This window comes from Lycorma delicatula, chromosome 1 (genome assembly GCF_047948215.1).
Source record: "Lycorma delicatula isolate Av1 chromosome 1, ASM4794821v1, whole genome shotgun sequence".
Lineage (NCBI taxonomy): Eukaryota > Metazoa > Arthropoda > Insecta > Hemiptera > Fulgoridae > Lycorma > Lycorma delicatula.
Genome location: NC_134455.1, coordinates 175,146,898 through 175,165,574, shown reverse-complemented (window position 1 = coordinate 175,165,574; position 18,677 = coordinate 175,146,898). Strand labels below are relative to the sequence as shown.

The following is an 18,677-nucleotide window of genomic DNA, read 5'->3' as shown; positions in this document are numbered from 1 at the left end:
GCTACATGCTTGCCATCGCAGGGGGCATGTGGACAACGGAAGAGTCTCCGTTACACCTGCAATAACATTGACCCTGGCCGCCGCATCGCCAGCTCTAAGAGTGGTATGAATCCATTTCCAAAATCGTTTGTTATTCCATTTCCTGCAGGTAGCCAAAAATCCAGTCCGTTTAGTGAACTGAAGTTGGAACCAGGTCAAACTTAACAAAGCATAACCGAGGAATTTACTCGGAACCCCGTTAGCCAGCTATATGTGATGTACAAAGGTACAGCTGTTGCCGCCCTGGACGTGGAACATAGATGTTGTGATCCGGACGTGAGGATTATCTACCTCAGGGCAATTAGAGAGATTATTATTATTATTTTTATTTAGAAAGCATCCCGTGCGCACTGGTTTTCCTGGCCAGTGTAAGTTAAAGAATGCTATTTTTTGCCAGGGAAGTGTGATTTTATACATTTGTTGTACAAGTAGGTCAGGCTACAGTTAATTCAAAGTTTTTGAAGTAGAATATCATTAAATTTTATCATGAAAACATGCGATTTAGTTAAACTAAGTTAAATTTAACTTCTGATAAATTCAAATACTGAAGAATATGTTGCTCTATTGGAGATAATCCAGTTTTCATGTCTCTCTTAAGAAAGAAAAATTAAATAAAAAGTGTGATTAAAAAACAGCACACAATATCTAACATCATGTCCTTGAAGAAAACAACTAAACAAAACTTGAGTGGATATGAATCCTCGAACGATGCAGATTTTTTTGTTAAAAATTATGTTTTAATATATACTTAAAAAAAATGAAAATAATTCATATTTTATTCGTACATTTTTTCAACTCTATTTTCAAAATCTGAAAAAATAAAATTAAATGATGTATTAATCATAAATAAGCAAAAATGAAACATGCGTGCTATTGTTCATAGAAAACAACGTTTCAATTAAATTAACGGAAGTTAAAAAAAAATCGTACAAGGTGGAGTATGGCGTGGCACGCCTTACCAGTTTGACAGTAGGCTAACATTCATTTTAAAACAATTAAAAATTTTGAATAGTTTGTTAAAATTTTTCACGAGTTGAAAAAAATCACTTCAATGAAGCAAAAATTTGTTTATTCTTAGTTTTATTACATAACCTGACGCTATAAAAGAATATAGCAATTTAAATAAAGTATAAGGGGAAATGGAATACTAACATGTTAGCCGATTACTATTGGACATTAATTAGGGATGTGCCTGAGGCTATTTATATAAGAAAACCATCAGCGAAATCATTCTTACACAGGTATCGCCTTGCAAAATCATAAATTTTGCAGATTTTAATTATATTTTCCCTTAATTTTTTTTTTGAAGCGTAATTTATTTAAAACTAAGGGTGATAGAAAAATTGTATTTACAGATTTATAATGTACGCAAAAAAGCAATTCAAGAAATGGTATCACACATAAAGAAACATTAAACAAATATGTTTTTTTTATCAGTGTAATGTATGGAAGTGAGATACGGGTTGATCGCAGGAGGGCTTAACATTTGTTCAGGCAGCAGAGGTGTGGTTTCTTAGATCGGTGAAAGGTTGTTCTAGATAGGACTGATGACCGATTTAGGAACGATGATATAAGAACAGAATTGAATATATTCTCTCTTAATGAACGAATTGCGCATTACAAAGAGAATAAGGTTCAGCATATATCTAGATTGGATAATGATAGATGGGTTAAGCAAGTGATTAATTATAAATCAAGAGGACAGAGAAGTGTGGGGACACCGCTGAAGAGACGGTTATGGTTTCTACTTAAAGTCGGTACAGGTTTAATATCTGTCCAGGATAGCAAGAAGAAGAAGAAACAAATGATAAAGATAGGATTGCAATTTATAACTATAGAAATTTACATGATATTTCATGTAGATTAAGTTATTACTTAATCAGTGGATCATATATTTATTCAAATATTTTCAGAAATTACATGATCACATATTGGAATATAGTGTAAGATATTAGGACACCAGTAAGACAAAAGAAAAAAATTCAAGCTTAATTTATTTGAAATTCAGTGATTATTTATTATTTGACTGGAACTGAGATAGAAGTTTTACGTTATATAACATTATAACACTTTGTTTTTTGGAGTCCCTGGGTCATGAAACGTCGAGAAAAATCCATATCCACTTTTTATTTTCCTCTTGCATTAGGGAAACAGTATAAAACCAGCCAACTGAGTGAAGTTAAAAAAAATTCCTATTGAAATTTTTATCTTGTTTATGTAATTATTTATCTTGTCGTTAATGTGATCCCATCCAAAGCTATTAGAAATTTTCTTCGGATTCCCAGTTAAAAATAAAATTATATGTCCTAGAATTTACTATTAATTATTTTTCTTTTTATAAAACTGCCTTCTTTTATGATAAGGAAAAATCAATATGAAGTAAACATTTTATATTATTTTTCTGTTGAAATCGTTGAAGGTTTTTATTTTTAACGTAAACCCATATTTACAATAATATTCCAAGAGGTTATAAGAAATTACCTCTCATTATAATTTCATATTTTCTTCTCAATTTACTATATTTCGGTATTTTATTTTCAAATCACATTGCAAATAATCGAGAATTCTTTTTATTTATTTATTTTATACTACATACAAACAGGTGCTTATTTAAAAATAAGTCTCTGCGAAAAATAATTATTTTCATAATGTAAGGGGGATGTACAATTCAAAAATCTGTAATTTTGCTTTGCGATTTCAATCAGTTTAATTGGTTCTAATAGAAAAAATCTTGTCCTTACTTATGTCCAGAGTGATTTAGGCTACCGGATAATGGTGGTTTAACAGAAGGTAGTTTAGTTACACTACACAGAATTACAGATAAGCTAATGTCTCAGTCGATTTAATGTATTTACATTAAATAGATTCAATTTTGATGAAAATGAAGTTCCATTCTATTGATTACTAAAATTGAACATAGCATTAAAACTAATTGAACTAGGAAAGTATTACTATTGTACTGTTAATCATAAGTATATACTCTTAATAAGAAATTAATTATATAAACTGTATTTCCTTAAATTAAAACAAACAAAATATTTTAATAGGTTAAATCACAGCGCGTAGTTATTTTTATTGATCTAGAAACAAAAATTGAATTTGAGTTTAATAAATAAAAAGAACCCACAAAAACTTTGTACATCTGTAACATAACTACTGTAGGTAATATTTATGGTGAAATAAACTAGTTTTTCTATATTCAACGCTAAGGTAATCTCGGCAATATTAATATTTGTACTAACCCAAAACAGAATGTCATTGTTTATACAAATTCTCAATTTTATAATGAAATGGCACAAAACTTATAAACATTTGTAAACCTGTCATAATGTTTTTTATCTTGACTCCAGAAAAAAAAAATTTTTTCACAGGAAATGTTACTGGCTATAATGAACAGGTCATTAAAAAAACGGTATAGCAATTCCTGTGAATAAGAAGAATCTCTTCCATAGTAAGTTAGTATGAAGTAGACAAGCGTGAAGTAGCTTGCTTTCTTTTTAGTCAGTCGAATAAGACACAGCGTATAAAGTTCATCGAAGTTCATCTTTACGTCTTCACAAAAGGCACTGGTTTTGAAGTGAACATTTACTACTTTCTCACAGTAACAAATACAACTGAGATATCTTGTACCTAAAGTGTAAAGTATGAGTCGCAGCATACATTAAGAAGTATATAATTTCCGTGCAATGGAACTAGACGAAATTCGAAGTACACTAGCGTTTCTAGTGGTAACATAAGAACTAAACTACCTCTGACCAGTTACGTTGCACTCTGATAACAGAACTGATGTGTTTACTGACAACAGTGTATTATGGCCACAAACCAGTTGGCTTTTGAATATGAACGGAATTAATTTTCAGCGATAAGTTGGGCAACCTCAAGTTTGCAGTTCTATATATTCAATTAATTGCTTTTACTAAGGCACCAGCCTTTAAGGAGTTTACAGAATTCATAATTATGTAAGCTTCTGTTGTTAAAAAATGTTTTTTTTTTTAAAAAACATCTCGTGTTTTTATTTTATAATAACTGTACAATATTCTGTTAATGTATTACGTCTGTATATTAATGTACAAACACAATTTTATTATAAATAATAATCTTGTTATCTTTGACGATGAGACTGAACATTCTTCAAATAACATAATAAAAGTCATAGATAGTCTTTCTTTATTTCCAATTTTTTTTCTGGTAACGTATGAAATGTAATTTTATAATAACTAAAAATTTTAAATTCTTGTTGAGACTTATTATTAGATGTTGTCTTACTTTACTCCCAAATTTTTTTTTCTGGTAATGTATGGATTGTAATTTTACAATATTTAAGGAAATTTTGACTTCTTAAAGTCATTCGAGTTTGCGTCTGTGTGAAACGAGCAAAAATTGTAATTTTGTCTTTTAATCACCTAATAGTTAATTGTTTTCTATCGTCCTTAGAATATTTGGGCGATTTAGAATTTAAAAATTTTAAGTTATAAATTATTTTATTATGCACTAAACAGTTCAATAATCGTTAACAACTACGTTTATAATATTCTGTTTAAAATGTTATGCATTTATAACATCATGTTATTTTTTTATTATTTGGTTAAACAGATTTATTTTTTTAGTATCATTCAATGTAGCAATGAGTATTAATCGCATGCAATCGGTTACTCGCATTGCGTTGATAGTAACAATTTCTATTATAATTTTAGCAAAATGAGTTGTCATTTTTAATCAATTTTAATCGTTTAATTGAAGGTGTTAGATTAAAATGATATTAATACCGAATTTTACATAACACATAAAAGTGTAACTGTGCGGCAGAAAATGAATTTGCGATTGGATCCGGAAAGTTTTCCAAATGTGATGTTTTGGGTTTAGAAGTTACGATAGAAAAATTTTTCCGATTTTTTTATGTTTTACTATTCTTAATCCAATAAAACTTTAACAAGTAGAATAGATTAGTCCACCGGGTTGCTCTAGTGGTATACACGTCGTCACAAATCACTTGTTAACAGCTGATTTTCGAAGTGGAAGGTTCTGAGGTTCAAATCCTAGTAAAAGGTAGTTGATTTAATACGGATTTGAATACTATACAGTGAATGCCGGTATACTTTGGTGGTTGGGGTTCAATTAACCACATGTCTCAGAAATGGTCAGCCTGAATCCGTACAAGACTACATCTCATTTAAATATCATAAATGTCATTTACATATTTATGATATTTAAATATCAAACATATCATCTTAATTTTTTGGGCTATATTTGGGAGGTAGTTATTATTTGGGGGCGGTGGCTTATTGTTCACCAGCTCAACAGTTAGCAACGTTCAAATTAGGAATAATAATAAAAATAAATTAATATACAGCTGTTATAAGAGAAGATGATCATTTTTGAACGATGTATATAAATTACAGAAACCATTTAAGATAGTGAAAGTGTTAAAACAACTAAAAAGCATAATTAATGCAATTGTTTAATTTACTTTTTTTTAAATAATATCAATTATTAAAAGCACTTTATTGTTGACAATACATTCTTCAAATTATGAACTACACGTTGAATATTGTTATTTATGGTTTAATTTCTTTAAAAATGTTGTTTTTCAGCCCTTCAGTTAATCTTGGAATTTTTTTATAAAATTTTGATTTTTAATAATTTTACAAAAAAGATACATATACTTAGGTATGAATGTACATTTAATGTTTGCATTCCTAGAAATCAACCGATAAGGAGATATTCTTTTAAAGTGGATCAATAGATATTTTTGGAATACATGATGTAGAAATCATAAATTACGATTAATTTTCTTTAAAAATTTTAATTCAATGTTCAAAAAAATTTTTTTTGACTGTATCAACATACTAGTAAAGTGCAACTTTCACAGTTTACTTCTAGAAAAGACAAAAGAATGTCTTAAAACATTGTCACCACACTAAACTGTTAAATTTTCACAATGCCGAAATTGTTTATGGACAAAATAAGATAATTTGGAAGACCAGTACCTAAAGTTCTACTTCTTTACGTATATTATTAAGTAGAAACGTCTTCGTCTGATCCAATTAAATGGTTACATTCGGGAGCTTTGATGTACCATTTGAATGCATTTTCTATAAAAGCCAAGACAATTTGGCACATAATTTCATAGAATTCTTCCGAAAAAGTTAAATTTTGTAAAGGCATAACGTACGTTATTATTCTTACATACGTAAGATCATGGTGGAATATATGTAATATTATTCCAATACGTAGAGTAATGATTCATAGTGTACCTCTTTCTGGTCTTCGAGAGCTCTGTGGAGCTGCTTGTAATAACTCCTCCATTATTTTTAGGAATACGAACGGTTGACGACGGTACAATGTAATATAAAAATAACAAAAATATAAAAAAAATTATCTTTACACTTAACAAATAATATGATTTATATTAATGATAATTGTACCGTAAGTTGGAATTTAAATTTCGCTTCAGTTATGTTAAGATTTTTTTAAAGGAAATAATTACAAAATTGAATGGAACTTTTCAAGTATATTTATATTAATACATGAAAACTATCATGGAATATCAAGTATAAAACGAAACTGTATACTTTGTATACAGATAAAACTTATTTTTAGGGAGTAATGGATCTTTTTACTTTTATTAGTTTTGTAACTATAAAATTGTTCAGCTTGGTAGCTGAAACTAATTTTTCACCTACTAATGTAAAAATATGCTTTACGTACATAGAATAACTTTTATCTTCATTTTACTTCAGGTAAAAGAAGTCAAATCTTTGACACTGTCGCTTCGTGTATTTTTAAGGTATATCTATTTTGGTATAAGAGTAAAGTTTAAAACTTTTTAGTCAATTTTACTGTGTAATGTCAATATTGCATGAACTTTTTAGTTTTTTTACGACTGAAAATAAAATTACTATTGACATTAATGTCACTAAAAATTGTATCAAAGTGGTCAACACAATTATTTTTGGGTCGCCCAGTATAATACTTCAGTCTGCGGATAAGGATTTTTATAATTATTTTTCAGATTATATTTTTAATAAATTACATAACTATCAAAAATATCGTCTCATTAATTTATTTAAAATTAAATTGAAAAGATCTCCACTTTTACAAAAATAATATTGCTCTGTTGACAACTTTTTAAACGATAGCTTCTAATCTGATTAGCCTGATTAGTTTTGCATGTTTTGTTTACATATCTCTCTAAAAATATTTCCCAAATTTTGGCCTGAACCTTATTATATTGTTATTTTGTTGTGTTGTATAGATTTTTTTTATTTATTGTGTTCATGTAGTTGTGTAAATATTGTTTCATAAAAATAATAATTGTATTTATTAATATGGATCGGTTATTACTTCTGTTTTTATTGATATAGCCCTATAATTAAATACTTTTTAATGCTGATCTGATCATGGCTTTTGGTTTTTTGTTTTTTCTTGGTTTCTTTAATCATTCCAGACAAGTAGAAAAGAAGCTGCTTTTTTATCCTTGGAGTAAGAAAATTACTATTCCTGAGTAATCTGTGTAATAATTTATGTTGTTTTGAATAAATAATTTATTTATATTTGGATTACATGTTTGAATAGATTTGAGAGATGGACAGTAAGGTAAAGGAAAAGAAAGGCTGGGGGCATTTTATGGGCATTAAGCATATTAAATACAGAGCAAGTGACAAATGAAAAAGAAATGAGTAGAGAGAATAAGTGTAGAAGTTTAGTCAGAATAATTTAGAATAATCTTAAGCTTCTGGGAAATGTCATGAAACCAGAAAGATTGATTACAATAGTGCTAAAAGGTAGAAGATACCTTCTAGCACGATCGAAAAAAAACACAAAAACAAATAGGAGCTATCAGAAAACTTAAACTTTAGTTGATAAAATGGTGGGGGGGGGGGGTGAAGGAGACTAGTATGGCACAAGGGACATATGACAACATACAAGATAACCATATGGCGATGATTTTTAGGATTGCTGAAATATTTTTCTTCTAATTTTATTACTGATTAAAGTGTCAAGATAGATAATACGATGGTGAACATTATTCGTGCTGAAATTATATATATATATATATATATTTTTTTTTTACAGAGATGTATGTTGGAATGCCAAGTTTAAATGTAAATTTCTGTACACATACGTAACGTAAATCATAATTTTTATTGATATTTTTGTGAAAATTTCGTCATTTAAATTTAAAAAATTTTTATTTCCCTGATGTGTAAAAATAATTATAAAATTCGAAATTCTATCAAAAAATTTCAAAATTAATTGAAGGCCTAAAAAAATTACTAAAAAAATCAACCCATAAATAATGAATGATATGCTGGAACGCGTGTTTCATAATTTTAAGAATATATTGTCATCAATAAAGTGCTTTTAATTATTGATATTATTTAAAAAAAGTAAATTAAACAATTGCATTAATTATGCTTTTTAGTTGTTTTAACACTTTCACTATCTTAAATGGTTTCTGTAATTTATATACATCGTTCAAAAATGATCATATTCTCTTATAAAGGCGGTATATTAATCTATTTTTATTATTATTATTTCCTAATTTGTACGTTTAGCTTTCTGTTCAACTAGTGAACTGTGGATCAACTAGCCACTCCCCTATGGAACAGTGAGATTAAGATGATATGTAAATGAGGTGTAGTCTTGTGCAGACTCAGACCGACCATTCCTGAGACGTGTGGTTAATTGAGCCCCAACCACAAATGGTACATGATATATTTTAACATGCCACAAAAATTGTCATTCATCTCATCCTCTGAAGCAATACCTAACGGTGGCCCGGTTAAAAAAAAAACTAAAAAAAATAAAAAAAAAAAACACCAATGTATATTGGTATCCATTGTCCAGTATTGAAATCTCTATAAAAGCAAATATCTTTTCCTACGATTTGCACCTCAGAACCTTCGAATTCGAAAATCAGCTGCTAAACAACTTATTTGCGATGACGAGAACTAATAGACTTGCCTGGTAGGATAAACAGACTTTTTTTAATTATTACAGACAACTTTTTTTAATTATTGTGTCCAAAAAATTTCAGAACAGTAAAAGAAACGTTTTGAGCGATGAGAATTTTTAACACGTAAAATTCTTAGCGATTTTGTAAGTGAAGAGATGAATTATGAGACATTTTTAATTCAATGGATTTATTTAGCTTAAAAAAATCACATTAGATAAAAGAATATTCGCTTTGGAAAAATTTTAATATCGATATAATTTAATATTATTATTATAAAGTGTTTATATAAAAGTACGAGTAGAATCAGGTGGTTTGAAAAAGAAGATATTGTGCCTTTCATTCACGTACGTACAAAGTTGTGAGTGCAGCACCTAACCGATTCTTCGTTCTGGAACTATATTTTTTGTTCGATTATACAGAAGTTCTAGGTTATTACTCTTCTTGCTTTAGCATTGTATACTATGTCCCAATATCCGAAAAATATGGATTCAATTTCTAACCTAGTGGGAATACCTATTATCTTAAATCTATGGCAATTCCCATAAAAAAGTTCTGGAAGTGATGTATAAAACGAAAAAGATTATTCGACTATCCATTATGCCTTTTATTATCGTAAAATTATTTATTGAAGGAAATATTAATAATTTTATATACGTTTGTCCTTATATAAAGTTTCAGAACTCTTGTTCCGTGAAATTAGTTTCTTTATTAGGCATATATATAGCGGTAAAATTCTATTCTCATATTTTTTTATCATTACGACTTCGAATGTATTTCTCAAACTCATTTTGATTATACTATTATTTTTATTGGTTTCATCCACTCACTATTAAAAAAAAAAACTGACTACTATAAGAAGCATGAGTTTGCAGCTAATTGTGTCACAATCACGTAATTGGCAAATGGTTAAGAATATACACCCGTGCGCTCTCACAAAGATGGACATTTTTTTCTATAAGGTACATGAATGTACTTCTTGAGCTCATATTATCAGCTCGGAATTTTCTCTTAAAATACTTTTCATTACTTTTCTTAAAACAACATTGTCTTAATCCATTATGTTACTGAATTTAATAATTAATAAATGATTTCAATGCATATGCTTCTTTTAGAATAATTTTGTAGCCTAATTGATAAAGAAATGTCTTTATTTGTTTTTGTGGAAAGATTAGAGAGAAAAATATAAAGCAATTATAATTTTAGAACAAATCGTTTTGGTATTTTCAATGAAAGGATTGAAGGAATACTTTTGTTTGCGTCAAAAGTTTTTAGTTGGTAGAGTTGATTTTATCGGTACAAAATATGTCCGAATAACAACTGGCATTATGGAATTTGCATTATAATTTCTCGAGAAAATTATTTTTTATTGTAACAGTTTTATTATTATCGTTTCTCTAATTGGGTAGAAAAATATTTAACATAAGGAAAATACCTTTGGATTAAGTAAAAAAATATATACAGAACGATATAGTAAAATAATAATACCGGTTGCGGCAGAATGGAGTCCCACATTTTGCAAATTGAGCGGCAAATGAGTAGGTAAAGGAGTTCCCTTTCGCCCGGGCGGAGGATGAAGATTGTCAGTAGGCACAATGCCTTCTTCAGGTCAACGGGTCTATGTTATCGAAGCTTTTTTAAAAACCTTGAATCCGTGACCGCGATGCAAAGAATATCATTCCGTACGCCATTCCGTTTAACGGTAAGCGCAGCCGTTACAAAACGGAAAACGACACTGAAGTGGATCAAAAATGTAAGGGCAACTGGCTCTGTATTACTGAGACGACCAGCTGGTCGTCCCAGGCCATCAGAACGCTTGAAAATGTCGCTGCTGCATAGAGTAGCTTCCGAGCTGTTCTGCTCGAGAACATGGTTCTGCATTCGGGATTTCCGATCGATCACAGGAATTAAGTGAGCAAGACTGGAAAATGGGAAGCACTTTGTCAGGGAATCCTTTCAGGTATGCCCCGAGTCTGTTCTGCGGAGCAGGGATGAAGCGCATTTCCATCTTTCAGGGACTGTAAACAAGAAACGTTTTCGGTACTGGAAAAACCCTCAACAGCGTCACCAAATATCTCTTCACAGCCAGAAAGTGAAGTATGGTGCGCGTTGGACGTTGTTGGGGGCCTACTATTTTGAAGTAATGGATAAGATCCCCGTTACTGTGTCATCCGACTGGTATTGTGCCTTGGAAAACTTTCTCCGGCCCCAATTGACAGAATTCGATGAAGATGAATCATATGACTTCTGGTTTTAACAGGATGGGGCAACAGCTCAAACTATCGTCACTCTAGTGCCATTTTGCAAAAAAATGTTTCCAGGACATCTGATTTCGTTACGGGGCGATATTTAGTGGCTACCTCGCTCTCCTGATTTAAGCCCCTGCGATTTTCTTTTTTTGGAGCTATATGAAATTTGAGATCTATAAACATCGATGTCAAACGTTAAAATAATTTAAGAACACGATAAGAGAATTTACCACCGCTATTCTTCAACATATGTTGGAGAGAGTGATGTGAAATTTCTAAGGACGATTTCGAAGGTGTGTCGCTCGTAACGGCAGCGATTTGGACGAAATAATATTTTAAATCAAAGTAAAAGCATCTTCATTATATGTGATTAACGTTTTTCATATACGAACTTTTTTTCATATTTTTTACTATTTTTCTTTTATTAACCTGTGAAATGTGGGACACCAATACATCGCACCCTACTTAAAACTTTCAAATTTATAATCTGCTTATTTGCTTTTTGAAACTGGGAAAATAAGCTGCTAAAAATATTATTTCTGTAATTAAGAATGTGTACTCTGCTCATTTTAAAACATTGGTTTTGATCTTAATTATAATGTAGATAAATTTTTTTTTTAAAGATTTGTAGCTTATACATGAAATTCAACATTGTTATTCGTAGTTATTAATTTTTCTTTTGTATTAATCTCATGATAATAAATTTGTATAAATTTTTAAATAAAATTATAAGGCTCAACAATATTTCTGATTCATGTAACATAAAAAACTACATTATTACTGTGCTTCGCTTACGTTGTTTCTTGAGTTAACGTTTACAGGATACTCCTTTAGTATTCTTCTAACTGCTTCTGCATCATCTTTCAGAACTGCCTCGTGTAATTTGATATCATTTTTTCCTGAAAAAAAAAAATTAAAATGTACAAAAATAACTAAAACAAATCGTGAAAGTTTTAGATCTTTATGTTTAGCCTATGTTATAGAATAAATGTTTTCTTTTACCCTCTTTTACAGTTCTCATTTTCGTAATTATCACAGTTACAAGTTGCGTGCTCTATTCATGCCCATACCTACTAGATCGCGTGAATACATGCTAGCTTACTGTTTATTTATTTTATTTTTTCCCCATGCATGCTGTATTTTTACTCAACTGATATTTCTGAGAGATTACAAAGTACTTACTTATATTTTACTTGGATTACTTGTTTCTTTACGCAAGTGATATTTTTGAGAGATTACAAAGTACTTGACTGACAACTACGGTTTACTGAAAACAAATATTTTTCATAATATAACAAATGAATAGTAAAACGTAAATAATTATGTACTTTTAAGTGACTGTTCCTAATTCGTTGTTTTAGTGTTAGTTTTTTGTCTTTTCATATCGTAAGAGGCCGGATCGATTTTATTGTAACAAAATTCAAACTCTTAGTGCAAGAAGTAGGATACAAACAGTAAATGAAAAGTAGAAAAAGTTAAAGCCTTAAAAACCGAGAGTTATTGATTCCATCAATTTATTAGCGTATCAAAATATAACACCTCTAAAAATAGATTAGAATATAAATTTATAAAACCATTCAAACTAACTGAACTATATAAAAACTTTAAGAGATAAGATTAACAAGTAATTGTATAAATTAAAGTTCCACTTACCAAAAATTTTAAAAATATATATCCGAGTACTTTCGATGCCGTTACTTTATCATCAGGGATTTCCTATAAGATGCTAATTCAAATTCAAATGTATAACCATATTTAAATTTCAAATTGTTGCGTTCATAATAGTCGCAAACATCTTACGGATATGTCGTTACAGTCTTATTGACGTACAAATTAATTTTATTTCTTGACCACCAACCATTATGAACGTAACAATTTTTAATTTAAAAATGGTTATACATTTGAATTTGAATTAACATCTTATGGGAAATCCCTGATGATAGAATAACGGCTCCGAAAATACTCGGATATATATTTTTAAAATTGTTGGTAAGTGAAACTTTATACAATTGTATAATACCAACGGTGCCAAATGCTTAGTTACTTAAATTGCTTGTTACTTCGATCATCAGGATATCTTTTTTGATTACCTTTTCTTTCTTTAAGAACTCCTTCAAAATAATTTTCTAATTTTAAATATATTTTTTTAGGGTTTGTGCTTTTCGTAATTGGCTTTTTAATTTCCTTGTTTTATTATTATGGTGTTAGTTAGTTTTTCTTAATAAAACATTCCGCATGTACATATGGTGGAGAAAATCTATGTGACAAAAAAAAATATCAAGCATGAGCCAGAAACTGAAATCGTTACCTTTGATGACTCGGTTAGTCGTGTTATTCTATTTTAGCAGAAGATCTGTTCAATTAGAATTAATTTAAATTATTAGAAGGGTTATATCTATATTTATAATTAACAAGATTCATTTCGTTAAACTGCATTTTTTTTTAAGTTTGAATGCTTATTTAAAAATTTACTATCCTATATTTTAAAAATATTACAAAAATAGCATTCTTAATCTAAAAGAATGGTATACTGTTGCTAAGCTAAGTTTTTCTAAACTTTTTCTTTATTAAATTATATTAAATGTACAGCGTAATTTTTTACCAAGTACCTAACCATTTCTTTATCAGATTATGTTTCTGTGTTTTGTTCAATTCAGGCGGAAGATTTTAGTTTCCTTCATCATTAAAAGCAAACTACAAAAAGAAGTATACACAGAATGTTTATAAAACTCATTTCAAGTTTTCAGGGATTGTCTCCCGCATCGAATAAAGAAAAAACTTATATCAACGTAGTCCGGGAACGCTTAGTTTACCGGCTATCCGCTTTTCTGTATTTTTAACGTAAACAATTATTTCTCAGGTATGGTTAATCGTATCGAACTGAAATTTCGTATAGTGCTAAGGTACATAGAGGTTTACTAGTATAAAAATAATAAACCAGATATCTCAATCTATTTCAAAATCGGCAATGTAAATATTTTAATTGTTCAAATATTAGCAACTGCTGGTTTATTTAAATGTTATGTTGTACAAAAAATGTTAGGCGTTTTATGACAAAGGAAATGATACCATATTTATTCAAATCCGTTCATAGAAAAACAAAGTTATGGCAGCAATTCTTGAAGTGAACCACTCCAGATAAAAAAAAACAGTTTTCATTTCCTCCAGAATAAATTAAATAACTACACGATAACAATTGGAATATTATTGTTATAATGTTATAAATTATATTAATATTATAATATGTTGTAATTAACAAGTCATTGTTGTAAATGTAAATAAAAACTAATATTCAGTTTGTTTTTTTGCTATTGACCAAGTGAATACATTGATCTTTGCTATATAAGCCAATTATAATTATTTTTTTACCATTATCTTATTCACCACGGCAGGTGATGTGAATCATATTTATACTAACTTAGAAACGGCTGATGTGCATTTAAGGTACTGCCTTGCACATTGCAACAAGCTTGAGGGGAGACGGCTGTATCAGGAACAATTTTTCAATCGAGTGATACCTTCTCACACAAAGTTTTCATCCGTTCATAGACGGCTCACAGAAACGGAAGCTTAAAACCTGAAAAACATGGCAGTTCAGAACGACCATGTTCAATATATACACCTGAATTCGAGGAGGACTATTAGATGAAATATCTAACCATCCCGAAAATATTACTACAGAGCTGGCCTTGGTGTTCAGTGTTAGTAATGCAACAACATGGAAGGTTTTGGATGAACAGCAACTCCACGCCTATTACTGTAAGCGAGTACAAACTATTTTACTTCCAGATTACACTCACCGTGTTCGGCTATACCAATGGTTTATCCGAAAATGTTCTAATCCGATTGTTTTGAATGATATTTTCTATATCGATGAAGCCAAATTTACAAGATCGGCAATTCTTAACACCCATAACACGCACATGTGGTCAGTTGAAAACCCTCATGGTATTTCAGAGAATCGTCACCAATAGCAGATTTCTGTAAACATGTGGGCTGAAATTATGGTCGACCACTTATTTTTCTGTTTTTAACCTGAAACGCTCAATGTGAAAGATATTTACATTTCCCGACGGTTAATCTTCCAGTTTTACTCGAAGTTTTGCTACTAAACACACACAACAAAATCTGATTTATGCTGGATAGGGTCTGTCTCATTACAGATTACAAGTTCGAGATCACCTAAATAAAGCATAGATAATCATAAATAAATATTTTAATTTTAAAAATAATTGAGGTGGCGCAGTAGCATTTACGAAGTGTTAATGGTTTTTTGTTTATGAAACAGTCATATTACAAAGAATTATTACTAAGTAAGAACTGTCGCAGAAGTTTGTGAATGGGAAAAACCTGAAACCATTTACAATTAATAGAGCCAGTCAAATCATACTACCACTTTTCCACATAAAGATGGTGCCTATGAAAGATATCGTAAAGCGAGTGAAGAGTATTTTTATTAATTTACAAATTAAAAAAGTACTTTAGGATTCAGTATTTTAAAATATTTTGAATAATATAAGATAAATTTAATTGTGAACTATGGAAGTCTTCAAAGACGTTTCTGATGGTTTTCTTGACTACAGGAAATATGGAAATTGTGGTGAATAATTTAAAAAAAATTAAAACATTTAGGAAGTAGGATGTCATTAAAATTTAATATTTTACCCCTTCCAACAAGCATTTCCCGAAAAAATTTGGGCTCTGTCTGCAGAAGATAAAGCAATAAGAGTAATGATCAGCAAGGAGAGTGCTTTCATCAGGATGTTCTGATTATGAAACATCGTTATCAAGGAAAATGGGATTCTAGAATAATGCGTAAACATTGTTATTCTTTGTTTAGAGAAATTAGTCAAACGGCTTACGAGAAATAAAAAGAAAAAAAGAAAATTAATCATGTTCTTTCAATTAAATTGTAAAAACAGTTACTTTAAAATTGTAGTATATTTTATGTGATTGAATAAAAATAAATTAAATTGATGCAGGCAATTTTAAAATGAAAAGACATAATTTTTTTCGGTTAATTACTGGCTTTAAATGTTACACCGAAAACAAAAAAAAATTTTTTAGTTTTCTTTAAGTGTGATACCAATTTGAATTGATTTTTTGCGTACATTACAGATCTGTAAATATAAGTGATCATCCTTAGTTTTAAATGAATTACGCTTCAAAAAAGATTAAGGGAAAATGTAGTTAAAATCTCTAAAGTTTATAATTTTGCACAGCGATACCTGTGTTAAGATTGATTTCGCTCATGCTTTTCTTTTATATATAACCTCAGGCACATATACAAACACATATTGTACAATTAATTGCACATGTACAATTAATGTACAACAGTAATCGGCTAGAATGTAAGTAATCCATTTCCCTTTATAGCGGCTTTCAATCACCGAAATATCCTGGTGGAAACGTTCATTGTGTTCGTCACTTACGTCCCTGAGGTTGTCCGGGAAAATATTCAGATGTGAGTGGAGAAAATATATTTTCAAAGACATATTACATCCCATAGCTCTGTATGAAGTAAGAAGTCGATAGACAATATCGTGGTAATTGTCAGATTTCTGTTTGCCGAGAAAACCTTTGCAAACATCTTTAAATGAAGCACAAGCTGCACTTTCTACATTATTTAACATTGAGTTAAATACGTCTTTTTTAACCAACTCTCTTATTTGATGACCAACAAATATTCCTTTACTTTTTCCTTCACTTAGATTCGGAAATTTTTGCCTGATGTACAAAAATCCGGGACTATCCTTCTTCATTGCTTTTACGTCATTTTTCATTAGTTCTAGCTTGATAGGGAAAGGGGGTAAAAATATTTTTTTGGATTCAACTAAGGGCTCATGAATAATATTTTTCCCATTTGGAGTTAAGTTGTCACGTTTCTTCCACTCTTTGGTAACATAATATTTATTCCTAGCTCGGCTGTTCCATTCGCAAAGAAAACACATGTACTTAGTATATAGCTTAACTGAATGCCTAAGAAAATAGCTATAACTTTCAAATCACTCCATATGTTCCAGCTATGTTTTTTATAATTTTTTTCTTTCAAGAACGTCTTTCATCACATCGTATGTCTTTTTCAAATTAATACCATAAACGATTGGTATCGAAGGATATTTGTTACCGTTGTGTAGTAGAATCACTTTTAAATTATACACGGACGAATCCACAAAAAGGCGCCAGTCCTAAGGTTTAAGAACTTGTCCTAAGTGCAACATAAGCTCATCAATATGTGTGCAAAAAATCAAATTACTTTCATCAATAAAGTACTGAGAAAGTTCTTTTTGTTGGCTTCGAAAGCCCAAAATTTTTGTATTTTTTTGAAGTAAATTCCAACCTTGCAGTCTTTATCCTAACAGTTCAGCTTGATTTTTTCATAAATTTAAATCTCTAACTAAGTCACTTAATTCACATTGTGATATAAGATGTTACTTGTTGTTAGGTAATTCAAAATCAAAATCGTTGTGTTCTTCAGTACTGCCTTATTCATCGCTGCTTTCGAAACATACAGTTACAAGTGGCTCAGGAACTGGAATAATTTCACTATAAGGTACAGGCCTAACTGCAGATTGCAATGAAGGATATTTTACAGTATGTTTAGATTTTTTAGAAATTCCAGACACACACTTCTTAATCAAAAGTAACAATCGGTTACATGATCCTTTGGTTCACGCCAAACCGTAGGTACACCAAATGGCAAAGCCTTCCGTTTACCTTTCAGCCATCCTCTTAAATATACAGAACAATTAGTGCATACTATATGAGGAGCCCACGTCTTATCCTGATCATCAATTTTACAGTGAAAGTACAAATGATATGCTTTTTAATTAAAGGTGTAATGTTTTTGCTATATTATTTTGCGGTAGGCTCACCACGACATACGTCCTTTTCACAATTTCGAGGCATTATGACATTGCACTGTTAACAGACTTAAGACAGCAAGAAGACAAAACAAAATTAATTTATTCCTAAATCCTGTGCTTAATACAAAGAATACAGCTGTGTTTTCAGCTACATGTTTTGACCTGCATAGACATGATTAATCTTGTTCATGAAGGCTCACTCTTTAGTATTAGATATGATGTAATATGTGATTATGATATGATTTAATTATTTGTCTAATATTGTTTATTTATAGCTAACAAAGTTAAACAATAAAAAAAGAGCTAAAAAAATACAATATAGGAGCTTAAAATGCTAACTATACGTTGAAAAATGAAAAATGTCTTTTAATTAAAAATTAAAAATTTTTCAATATGGTGGGTGATAGAAAGATTCTGAGTTCATATTCGTTTTCAGAATCAAAAAACAGATTAAAATCATATTTCGCATGTTAGTAAACAAAAATTATGTTTATCAGTGTTTACATGCAATATCGGCATATTGCATGTGATGTCGTTATTGGTTAATAGATAGTCAATCAGTCGTAT

General features: G+C 29.9%; 1 protein-coding gene across 1 annotated transcript in view; it reads right to left on the bottom strand.

The window, feature by feature from the left end:
- LOC142317714 (uncharacterized) overlaps window positions 1–18,677 on the bottom strand; it is a 98,999-nt gene that overhangs the window by 61,143 nt on the left and 19,179 nt on the right. Inside the window, exon 3 of the mRNA XM_075354260.1 lies at window positions 12,040–12,143. Coding sequence (XP_075210375.1) covers window positions 12,040–12,143 — 104 coding nt within the window. The remainder of the gene's footprint in view (window positions 1–12,039; window positions 12,144–18,677) is intronic.